General features: G+C 39.4%; 2 protein-coding genes across 2 annotated transcripts; both read right to left on the bottom strand.

The window, feature by feature from the left end:
• Positions 1-489: 489 nt before the first annotated feature.
• Positions 490-2,989, bottom strand: eif2b2 (eukaryotic translation initiation factor 2B, subunit 2 beta). Its single transcript, XM_074685298.1, has 8 exons — positions 2,650-2,989; positions 2,133-2,253; positions 1,750-1,901; positions 1,334-1,497; positions 1,132-1,227; positions 915-1,052; positions 768-834; positions 490-682 (listed from the first exon to the last, which is right to left on the bottom strand). The coding sequence occupies exons 1-8, from the start codon at positions 2,819-2,821 to the stop codon at positions 525-527; spliced, it is 1,068 nt and encodes a 355-aa protein (XP_074541399.1). The 5' UTR covers positions 2,822-2,989; the 3' UTR covers positions 490-524.
• Positions 2,990-3,591: 602 nt separating this feature from the next.
• tmed10 (transmembrane p24 trafficking protein 10) lies at positions 3,592-8,814 on the bottom strand. The gene is made up of 5 exons (XM_074684577.1): positions 8,549-8,814; positions 7,506-7,626; positions 7,065-7,138; positions 5,241-5,367; positions 3,592-4,908 (listed from the first exon to the last, which is right to left on the bottom strand). The coding sequence occupies exons 1-5, from the start codon at positions 8,723-8,725 to the stop codon at positions 4,787-4,789; spliced, it is 621 nt and encodes a 206-aa protein (XP_074540678.1). The 5' UTR covers positions 8,726-8,814; the 3' UTR covers positions 3,592-4,786.
• Between the last annotated feature and the right edge of the window lie 3,788 nt (positions 8,815-12,602).

The raw sequence follows: 12,602 nt of genomic DNA, 5'->3' as shown, positions 1-12,602 counted from the left end.
GATTTGCTTTCCATCAGCTTCTTGTGTCCACCACTGGCACATCATTGATGATGGATACTTTTGGAGTCAAAGCTTGAACACCAATAAAATTTAATACCTTACAAAACCATAATTAAGACTTTTTAATACTTTTTAAACGCCTTGATTTTCCCACAATTGATTTATCAACTTTTATTACTTTTAAAGACCCTACAGACACCCTGTTAAAGGTAGGAGCTCCATTTTGGATGAAGGGGATGCTGTTAAATGCCTGACATATACTGGGCACCTCTGATCATATTGTATACACTTTGACTGCATTTCTTAACCGGTTATTGTTTGATGCAGAACCATAGCAATTTTGACAACAGACTGTCATGGAGCTGTAGAAAAGCATTGTAAGTGTTAGTTCTTCACAAATTTTACTACTTTGATGTTTGATCTGCCTGAAGATTGTTTTGAAGTTACACTTTAAAGGCAACTGAAAGAGACACAAAGGATGCAGCACTATTAATTTAATTTAATTTATTCATCAATCCGGTGAGTTAAAGCTCGTGGTCTTCAGGGTGATAAAGTTCACTCATCAGCCGGTAGATGTACGATGGTGCATGTCCGCCGATGTTAGAGATGAACAGTGTGATGAGCTCAGGTGGTACGTAGTCAAACACAGGACAGTGAACGTTCACCTTTGAGAGGATTTCACCTAAAATACAAAAAAGTTAACTATGAATTTGAAGGCTTAAAGCCTTTTTTTAAAGATCAAATTTTGTTTTAAATGTGGGAGTTACCTTCAGTGAACGGAAGCACCTCATGTGGGGACACAAACTTATGAAAAGTATCCTCCTCATTTGGAAACTGAGGACACAAAACAGCGTTATGGTGATCTGTGTCATTAGGGTTGACAGGATTCTGGCAAATTGGCAGGGTCTTCTTACCTGAGGGGAGAGCTTGAACATTGGAGCACAAACAATTAGAGGGGTTGAGTGGTGTTTGGCTGCAAGCGCCAAAGTGTGTGTCCCATTGACGGCTCTCAGGCCTCCATTAGCAAGAACTGTCTGTGTACCAATGATGACCTAAAAAACCAGAGATCACTTCACAGTAAACCCAGCTGCTCGGACATGATAAATCCAAGTTTGTCTGCAGTGCTTCTACCTTATTAACACGGGACATGACCGCAAAAATGGCAGCGTCTGCAATCACTGTTGTTTCGATTCCAGCTTTTGAGAGGCTGGTTGCCATCTCATGTCCCTAGAAGACAAATACAATAAAAACATATCCAGCATAACCTATCTATGCCAAACCAATACTTTCCATTGTTTTAATTTACTGTTTTTTCTTGATGTGTTTGAGGTACCTGGCAGAAAGGTGCACACTCTGCCACAATAACATGGAACTTGCGTTTCCGTGCGGCATCCTCCAAGAAAGCCTCCACTGTGCGAGAGCGCCCAATGGTCATGATGACCTCATTAGAGTGAATGTGCTCCAGGGCCTGCATTGCGATGTTGTCTGTGGTCCCCTCTGGATATTCCGTGTTGACAGTGACATAAAAAATGAGCCTCAAAAAACACACCCAGAGTTTGACGCATATTCATATATATATATATATATATAAATATATATATATATATATATATATATATATATATATATATATATATATATATATATATATATATATATATATATATATATATATATATATATATATATATATATTTATATATATATATATATATATATATATATATATATATATTAGCTAAGACATACCCAGCTCAGTCAGCAGTTCATTAATGGCCTCGATAACGTTTGCTTTGAGGGGAGCGAAATGCTGCCGGAAGTTCTCCTCACTGAGTCCTCCAGAGGTCAGGAGCTTATGGAGAGATTCCTGCTGGTCTGCCTCTTCACTGCTACCTCGCGATCTGCAGGAATCAACAGCACAAACAAGAGCTTTTCAGATTTTTGAAGACATGCTATTCATTCAAGACCCATGCATTTGTGTTGGTGCAAATAACACTTGTAAAAAGTGTATTAGCTGTTAAATTGTATTGTTAGTCAAACAGTGATTTCCTTCCCTAAAGTATGATCATTGACATTCATACATAACCTTTCCTGTGCAGTTAGAGTTGAAACAGAATGAGTCAAGGTCTGACCTGGCATATTCCTCTCGAATGATCTTCAGCACTCGTCTGATCATGTTTCCAACAGTGGTCTCTGATGGCTGGGCTGCAGTCATTCTCCTGCCCTCTTTCCGGATTATTTCCATCAGATCACCTGAAACATAACCCGTTTAGACAGGAAGAAACTCTGGAAACCGCAATGAAAACGTGAGAAATGTAAACCAGTATCTTCAGCAGTGTCATTATCCTTAGGTGTGTACACAGCTGTGGGAATAAATATTTATTTTATTTTGTGGGAGACCTGTATCTTGTATAGATACTTACTACACGTAATAGTCAATCAACAAAACTGGTCCCCCTTTAACTAAAATATTTATCACGTTTTAGTAAATTGGGACATACTGTTTCAGTCCCAACACACTGAAGCTGTTGAGACAGTTCCAATGTTTAATAGAAGTAAACACTCTTACATTAGAAACAAATCTAACGGTTAAAGTGTCTGCAGTTTCTGGAGAAGCTGTAGCTAAAGAATAAGAGATTTTTATGGTACCTGCACTGCTCCACCGAGCCTGTGCTGTGATCCTGCGGAGTAAGGCGGTCGTTTCTCGGGCTGTCTCGGCAGAGCCCCGCAGCGGCCCCGTCCCGCTCCCCCCACGCTTCAGATCGGACAGAAACGCCTCAACCCTCTCCGTCAAGTCTGTTTCTCTGTCCGGGCCCGGCATGTTTGCTTTATAAACCACTTACTGACGAAAGAAAATCGCTGATTGTGTGTTTCCAAGTGTCTGTATCACGCAATATTTTGGGCAGGGGAAAGTTTCACGACTACTTCCGGGTTGTCTTCTTCTTTGGATTTCCTGTAGACTTGACGCAACCAAAGGGTGTTGCTGCCCTCCACGGGTCTCAAGGGAGATCTACTTCTAAAATCTCACTTTTTTTCTTCACGTGTGATCATCTGCTAGTCTCACTTTGCTGTAATTTCTTATTCATAATGTACAATCTAAAATAAGATTATCATCATTATCAAAATTTGTGATTTCTCAGTGTCCCTGGAAAAAGCCACTGAAAAATGTGCCGCTCTTTGAGAGACATTTTTTGTAATGCAAACTTCGTTTTTTTAAATTTCATTTTATTTATTTTTTTACACCTTTACATTGTTAGAAAATAGGATGCATAGTTTGACTTAGTTAATTTGACTCGTTTCTGCCATACTGCTCAACAATATCTTTTCCATTTCTTCTGCAATTTCTACACGTTCTGTTTTGTATGATTCTGAAGATAGCTATCTAAACCAAATTTGTATACTATATATATGTCATGTCTCATTGGTCAATGTTTGAGTTGTAAATCTTTTAAGTGATTTCATTGTTTTGCTTGGTAACATTACAATTCACCTTCTGTGTTGAGAAGAAGTCAAGGCCCATCTTCGAGGTCCATTTGTCAGACACAAATAAGGTAAAAACATTTAAGACAGCGTCATTACTAATGTAAATCCATCCAATTTTTTATTGAATAAAAGCCCAACACAAATTTACAAAATTCATCAGATAACATAAAAATTATTGATTACGCACAATGTGCATGTCCATTGTTAAAACTGTATCCATGACAGATGCCTCAATTCATCCCTGTCAAAAACAAACACGCTTTCGTGTTACCCAAACCTCTTATGGATTTCTGAAGAAAAAACAAGCTGGATGGATCTGCAAGTACTGTAAATGTGGCGTGGTACTTAGAAAATTACAAATAACAAAATTTACCAGTGTGTAAAGATAAAGGGGTAAATGACTCAAAGGAAATTTCTGAGAAAGTTTCTAGGATCATGTTTCATGTTACCTTAAAAACCACCATCCATTGCATTCCAACAAGAGCAACTTGCGCAGGGACAAAGACAAAGGTTTTGGTTCCTGGTCAATTTGATAAATGATAAATTAATGTTCAGATGTTTCATAAAGAAAAATAGAACGTGCAAGAGCTCATAGAAATGACCTTTTGTATAACTAAGAATATTACTCTGAAAGCTCAACAACCCCCGCCACAAAAATAAACCAATTAAAGCAACTAAGTAGCATTTACAATATGAAAACAAACTAAAGACACAGATAAATTTAGCTACCAAACATGTCTGCAAATTAAGTGACAAAACACAAAAGTTCAGTGGTCGCCAATTTTCTCACCAAAGTAACAACAAACCACTTTATTCAAATAACCTTCACTTGATAAAAAGGGCACCAAGGACTGAGTTTGCTTGGTGTGGCAAAGAATGTGTACATTAACAGAAGGGCAAAAGACGTTCGCTCATGGCACATCCAAGCTCAAATCAAACATTGCTGTTCAACTGATTGAAGGAATAAGGTCTTATTCAGTAAGCCGCAACATTCAAAACGGTGCAGATAGAAATGAGAGGTAGCATGGAGAGAGACAAACGCGTCTCCTGTGCCTCACAGTGCATTTCTCCCTACAGCGCTTTTCATGTTTCGAACCACTTCGATAAGCAGGTGGATCGTTTTTTTTATTTTCAGAGGACAACCCCGGTGCTCTTTCCCTTACAGCCGTGAAAACTAGAATTTGAGCCCCTCAACCCCACTTGCTGTTGTTTGCTGAAGCTAGTCCAAGGAGGGTGGATGTTGGGATGTGTTGGCTGGCTGGCTGGCAGCTTTCCACCGAGGTAAAGGAGCTACAGGTCAACTCTACTCGATCAGCTTCTTTGCCTTGAAGAAGCGCCGCAGGTAGAAGACCTGCCATGTAGCCAGGCCGATCAGGCAGCACATGGAGAATATGCTGAAGTACAGCACGCGTGTGTTGGTGGATTCTGGATAGGGAGGGAAAGGCTGGTCAGTGAAATACTCCCTGTGTAATGATTTAACAAAAAGCTGTGGGATTAATGTCACACTACTCCCACAAATCATGGCACACAACAACATCAAAGAAACTCACTGTTTGGAAAATATCAATGACTCTTATAAAAGATTTATACTGTCATTTCTCTGTTTCTGCATGGGTTAAAGCTACAGAATGCATGAACTTTTGTTAAAAAACTTAAAAAAATGTAAAAAAAAAAAATTAAACGACAAAAAATCACACATTACATCTCTCCCTTGTTGTGTTGTTTAAGCAAACCGACCAAATTCTCTGTTTTCTCACCATTAGTATCCCTCATCTCCTCCTCTCTCTTCTTCATGTAAGCAAAGTCGTTCACGATGGACTCTGAAAGGTCCTCCAGCCGCCTCAGCTCCACCTCCAGTGGCTTCAGCTTTTCCACTTTAGCGATCTACAAGAAACAAACCAGAGCTGTTAAAAAGTGACTCCTCTTTCTAAGCTTCTCTTGTAACACTGTCATCATAAGATTTGTCCAGTAGGTGTCACTCTGCAGCTGTGAAGAGATATATCCTCCTACACAGTTCACCTGTTGGTTGATGGCTGGTGAGAAAGATTGTGTGTGAACTGAACAGCTGCACTACCTAAGGGTGTGTCATAATCCTCACGAACCCTTGGGCAGTTTGTATGGGGGGGGGGGGGGTTTACAATACACTTTGATGGGAGACAAGGTCTGACCAACCATATGGTCTTTTTTTTTTTTTTGGGGGGGGGGGGGGGTCTCAAATAATAATCATGACATAAACTAATTGTATGTCTAATTGTATGTGAGTCTCTTGTTCTTACATTACTGTACAGGTTACCAACTCTGCAAAAGAGTTTCCAATCAGCTCTTTACATTTTGTGTACAACAGGTCTAAGTGACTGGGAAGAAATGTAAGGGGAAATACAGGGCACATACATATTTAATGATGACAAATTTCTTTTTTCATAAGAGTGCATTTTTTTTCTAATTTAAAGTCAGGCTTGTATGATTCTTTTGTCGCCTAAACACTAAAGTTAAGTGTCTTGGAATTGGAACATTGGAAGGATTTTTGTTATTCTGGGCATCAGTTTCTGAATTGCAAGCATGCTGGCCCACATAAAAACGGGGGAAAGATTATAAATGTGCAGCATTTTCCTCAGACAGCCTTCAAAGTTAAATTTGACAGGAATGCAAACATCATTAAATAAGCACAGGACCAAAATAAACAGAACTGATAGAGAACATGTTGCATCTGCCAAGTCCACTGTTAAAACACTGACTCCTTCTGGCAAATCAAACATATCATATGTGCACATGTGCAAATTAGAACTTTTTACACTGGTTGATAAAAGCGTAAACTAAGCTCCACCCACCTGCCCTCAGACAGGCATGCCCACTCGAGCTCTCCCTGAACATCCTCCTCCACACTCTGCAGAACAGGACGTCATGTTCATGCAGCGCGTGGGAGGATGGGTGATTCTCAGCTCACAGAGCTTTATCACTTCTTGTTTTCAAGTGTTGCCCAGAGCACCTACAGCACCCACAGCACCAAGTGTTATCCTTTCCCAGAAGATCTGGAGTAAGTGATGATGCACAAGGATGTGTCCCTTTTAAGGAGTGTTATGAAGGCGAAGAATCTCCTCCACTGATTTCCTTTTCAACAACTTGGGCCCATGAGTAAGATTTTACAAATGCAACTTCAAATGCAGGCTTAAAGTTTTGGAAGAAATCTAACTTCTCTCAACTATGATATTCATTGGTTAAAGACATGGCTTTCTGAGGCTGTCTTTCTCAACACTTTTAATCTGATACTACCTTGATTAATTATTTCCGCCTGGTCATTAGACATCTGAAAACACTTTACCCAACTTATTTCCTCAAATTCGACTCCCAAAAGAACATTTAGGAACATAAAACATTTGAAACAGGCTCAGGGTTGGCAACTGATTTTAACAAAATCTATGGGTTTTTCATTTTTTAAACCAGAGCACATATAAACCAGGGCTACTTCTGTCGAGAAATCCCAATTTCTAGACCACCCACCCACCCACAACCACGAAACAGGCATTTTCTATTTGCAATATCTGTCTCATTCAAAGCAGACATGTGGCTCAGACCCCACGTACCTCTTCGTAGTTTTTAGCCTCTACACCATGTTTCATATCCAGGTTGACCAGCTGGTCAGGAACTCTTCCAGTCCCTGTTCAAAAAGTGCAGAGATTTTAGCATCATAAGCAATCAATAGAATTAAATGTTACTCCTAGTTTATGCTATGTAGACCTAGTCTGCTTCTACAAGTGGGGCAAAATAACTATGAAATTTTAACTGATCTACAATACCTGAAAATCAAACACAGTTTTCTCATATCTTAGTGGCAACATTGAAAGATTAATTTCCTTTTATCACAATAATAAAATTTTCTTGTTTCACAATCATTTGCAGATTTTTTTTCTGTAGCAAAATATTCATAATAAACTCAGACACCCTTTATATAACTGATAAACAATCAGTGTCCCTCAATAAATCATAGAAATGTTGTGTCCATACTGCCTGATTATGCTACTTACCCATGGGTGATTTGCTCTCAAAGCAAACCTCAAACATGTCATAGTCCTCTGTGGTGAATGCGAACTTTCCTTTTGTTGCATCTTCCTTGGAGTAAAGAGTGTGGCTGGAGGAATCTGTGATCTACAAAGTGAAACAAAATGATATGAAACACAATACCACAACAAACTTAACCTAACTTGCAAAAAACAGGGCACCAAAGATTTCAGAAGGACATTTAAATCACTTCTGTCTCCAGCCATAGAGTATTTTATTAAACTTACATTTTTAAAACTGTATAAAGGAAATAAGCTCTCATAGCTTTTTGACATATCAAAGCTGATATTACCTTAGAGTATTGATTTACTGTAATAAACTGAGTTTAAGCACCAATCAAGACTTTTAAATATATGTGCAATAATCGCAAACTATTCGTGCTGTCATGTACTTAGCAGCTGTTCAGGCGTGGTGACAGTTTAATCATATCTTCATTATATTCATGACAATTAGGTCGTCTTCAGTCAGAAACAATGACTTATACGGCGGGTTGTGATCTATGATTAAAATCCACCTAACGTCTTGAAATGACGTTTACTGGTTTGACATGTAGGCTAATGGGCTAATCTCGCTAGCTTGTGCCTGCCATTTGAATGGAAGGTAAGACTGACGTGTAACAGCAGCAGCTCAGAGCCGCTGTCTCCACTGAGACACATGGGATTATTTCACCCGATAAAACATAACAAGCATGTAATACATCCCCGAAGTCCCTAATACAAGTGTTATTCATTAATACTGAAATATTTGACCGTATGCCAAAGCATGAAGTAGATAATGGCAGAAGAAACTGACATTAGCTGGCTAATTAGCTCCTGAAACCAGGAAGACGGGTTTCCGAGGCCTAGGCTAGCTGAAATGCTAACAACAGTTAGCACTAATTTTAGCCCCACACCTCTTACAGTAGAGACGTCCTGACATTTTTGTGTCTAAATTGATGTCATGAATGTAACTAAACGTATCAGTCTGCCTTTTGAAGCCATTTTGGCCTAAATACAGCCTGGTAGCTCACCTTCAGATTAGTTTTCGTGTTCGCCTGTTCGCTTATTTCGTACTCTCCCGTGACCAGGACGTCTTTGTGAATCTCCTCTCGTAAACACTTCCTTGTGTTGACAGGCAAAAAGAAAGAAATGGAAGATACAGATTCAATAAGAACCGGTAACAGCAGTAGCACAGCGAACCGAGCCATGACTACCCCTCAACAAACCGACCAACCAGCCCGTGCCAGAACAACCACCTTTACACCGACTTCCAACTCACACAACCGGTCTGTCGACGCTCCCTAGCGCCGTGGCGGACCGGAGGAAGAACTACACTACAGCTGTAGACGCCTCCCTGACTTCATGGTGAGGTCAACCCGTACGCGTGGTCGTATTTGCCCCTTAAAAGAAAGAAGGCACAACACGTTTGGTTGTTTAGGATATTGAAAACAAAAATGATGTAGTCCGCTGTAATTTATCTCCAAGCCTTTCCAGGCTTTTTTTTGGCTTATTACAAGAGAAACCTAAAGTCCCACCCCAATTTTTTTTGTTGTTGATACATTTCAAATGTACCTTTACCATTGAAAATAATGACAGACTGGTAACACAAAAAAATTACAACCCCTTAAATAACTCATTGCTGAAATATTATTATCCTCATCACTTGCTCATTTATTTATGTTTAATTATTCAATTTATCTTATCTGTTGTTTTGTTGGTCTAGCATCTTCACCACTGGTTGATTTATTTAAAATGCTTCATCTGAAAATTGCTTTCTTTAATAATAATAATAATAATGATGATGATAATGAGAATTTTTATGTATTTAATTTTGTAATTAAAAAAAAAAGTTGTGTTTCATGGTCTTGTGTTAAGAAGAAGAAAGAGTTAACTGTAACAGGTGCCCTTTTCACTAACAGACAACTCACTCCTGAAGGTTTCCTGACAAGGAGCCCAGGGAACTTGTGTGAACACTTGGAGATGCATTTGTTCACCCTGACTTGGACAACTTTTTCTCTCATTACCTCGAGTAAAAATGAGGCCAAGTAAAGTAAGCTGCAGTGAGGATGCAGGAGTTTCCCAGGGGGAAATCAAGAGGACATTTAACACCAGAGACACATGTGACTAAAGTTTCAAACTTGCATTAAGTGATGGTGACTTGGCTATCTTTTTGGAACACAATGGAGATAAGGAAGTTAAAAAATGGGCCAATACACTTGATTACTGTAATATCTATAGTGACGTCTTAACAGAGAAAGACAACAGGAATTAGGCCATTTGTATTCAGTTGTGTCAAGCAGGAAGTTCTGGTGCAGATAAAGCAAAGCTAATGAAAAAGTGTTTAAAAAAATGCATTTTAAGGCTAGCTCTGAAATCCAAGAATTAGAAATCTACTGTTATATAAAATTTCACAGATACTAGTCAAGGGGCCCATTTTTCAGTGCTGTCTGAACCAGTGACAATCATTGATTACCAGTGGGCTGAATGTATTCCACAACTCATTCATACTTTTGTTTATTTCATTGACCACTGCCTGGCATTAAAATCCAAAGTGTTAGTTTGGGTCACCAATGACATCATTATTGACACACAGTGAGACACTGAGGAATGTCCTCAGTGTTTTTTTAGCTGCACCTATTAGCTCACCGTAAATCCTCCACAGGAAGTCCTTGATTGGGTGTGAATAATGATATAATGAATAATGGTAATGAGTAAGTGATTTCACACAAAGCCTTTGTTAAAATTCCCGTCATCACAGAGGAATTAAACATGTCCACAGCTTGGTAGAAAAATGGCTTTGCTCTCATTCCAGCTATATTTATTTGGACTAACTTTACGGAGGGGTCAACTGACACAAAGGGTAGGACCATGGGGTGGCCTTGTGAAAAGGAAGTCAGGCATGAAACAGAGGATTGTTTGAAATCTCAAATCTTATTTAGGGAGGGGATTGTCTTAATAAAACTCTCTTTGGGAGCACATTCTTCAACAGATGAGCTTTGGCTGATAAAGCCTGTAACATTTCTTAAATCAGCTCTGACAGGAAAATTCTGAAGTGCATTTATTTAAAAAAATCGTTTTACTTTTCCTCTTTGTTATCTAAATGTTTACTTTTGATATCTATAGATTTTGTCTCAAATGTGTCTGTAATGTTACCATTATTATATAATAACCCATCGAGAAGTGATGGTAAATACTAGTTATGTAACAAAAATATCACACTCAATGTTGGCTGGGGTATTTTGAAGATCCCAAAAGCTATTATTTTTCTGTCAGCAGCTCAGAGATTACCCAATTACATATGATAGAGCTGTCCAGTTTCCAGGGAAACATCCTTGTTACTGATCCCACGAGACCAGACGAAGACACAGTGCTGTGCGGGGAGTCTGGCTCTAAGTGAACAGTAATTACTGGATAGAGAAATCCCTTCAGTATCGTAGCTTAGTGCGTCAAAAAACCTCTAAGAATAGCTTCTTACACACACACACACACACCTCCACGCTGCAGAGGTTCAATGTTAGGAACTAATTTCTTCCAACACTGTATCCATGTACCTTTAGCTACATTTTAACATGTTTAATCACTGCAGTGTGAACTTTTGAATGAATTTTTACAATCTCATTGTACACTAATTCTTTCCGAGTGTGAAATGCAGTCTGCAGAGCACCTGGAAAGTTACACCAAAATCGCACTATTGATTGACTAATATTTTATCATCCCTGGGCACTGGTTCAGCAGGTCATTAAGACTGTACTCTGCAGAATAGGATCCTCCTGGAAATGAGCCTGGATGCTTACGCAAGGATATACACACCCTGATCTGACTGTTGTCGTACCTTCAATTATGCCTTTTACCACCTCTGGATACTGCCTAGAGAAATAAAGGCAGGCATACAGACTGATAAGACATTTGGAGTAGTTTTGTCATACTTTTGGAGAAGACTGCTCACAGAAGAGTAAACAGTGTGTGATAAGGGACTCATTCTCGTGATTGTAAAAATGTCTTGAGAGTAAATCCACAACTCACACAGCTGCATCCATCTGTCACTCAGAGGACCACAGGAGGGAGACTGTGAAGTAATCCTGGAGTCTTCACAAAAGAAAACATGTCAAGGGACAGGTTTCACTGTGACACAAAGTCAAACTACTGTTTCATCATCATTGTGCTCATTATTACACCAAGCCAGGGATCTCTGTTGTCTGCCCCCCCTCCATCTCTTACTTTCCTCCTCTCTTTCTATCAGGCGTACGCTGCTTGCTTCCTCCCCTGGGTTGCAGCACCGACGCAGGTTGGCGTCATAGTGGTCTAATTTTACTGCTGTTGATGCTGATGTTAAAAGAAGCAATAGGCACCTGCTATTTCTGCTGCTTCCCCATCTCCCCAGGGCTGGCAAAGGGGGTATTAATAGATGGAGTTGTTTGGTGCTGCATGGTCGCACATAGAGCAAAAATAAGGGAGTAAGTGGCTGCTAAAGTGCAAAAAGAAAACAGGTACAGCAGTTATACAACAGCACAGTGCTAACAAATAAAGCCCTGAGGAAAAACACTTTTATTCTGGGCATGTTTCAGTTTCTGCAAGAAGGAAGCACAGTACTCAAACTACATCAAATGATTGAATTATTTAGTTTTTTAAGATTCGGCCAACAGGAAGCAGACCTACTGCTGATAACTGAACCTGTATTGCACAAAAAGGGAGTGTCCACACTGAAAGGGATCAAGCGTCAGGGCAAGTTAGTTATTGTGTGATGGAAGTCTTCCACTTGGACTGTCTGTCGTGCACATGCACGCATTTCCTGTGTTAAGCTATTAAGCAATCTGCCGCGCCTTTAGATATTTTACATAATATTGATAAAGGCTGACATGAGCAAATAAGGTGAAAGAGTGTGAAGTAAAAGGGTGGGGTAGGAGAGGTCCATGACAAAGTAATGACAATATCATCACACATTGTTAATTGATATTTCTGTCACCACTGACAATTGTGCAAGTACTGGATTCACTCTTTACGTGTTGATGAATTTGGCTCTGGAGCAACAATCCTCTGTTGGTAAACGACAGAAAAGTTAGGATTGCAAGTTCAGAGCTGTGAGGT

This window comes from Halichoeres trimaculatus, unplaced genomic scaffold, assembly GCF_033239565.1.
Source record: "Halichoeres trimaculatus isolate MK-OKI-2021-1 unplaced genomic scaffold, fHalTri1.1 fHalTri1_scaffold_13, whole genome shotgun sequence".
Taxonomy (NCBI): domain Eukaryota; kingdom Metazoa; phylum Chordata; class Actinopteri; order Labriformes; family Labridae; genus Halichoeres; species Halichoeres trimaculatus.
The sequence above is the reverse complement of the archived record's forward strand: the minus strand, read 5'-3'. Positions and strand labels throughout refer to the sequence as shown.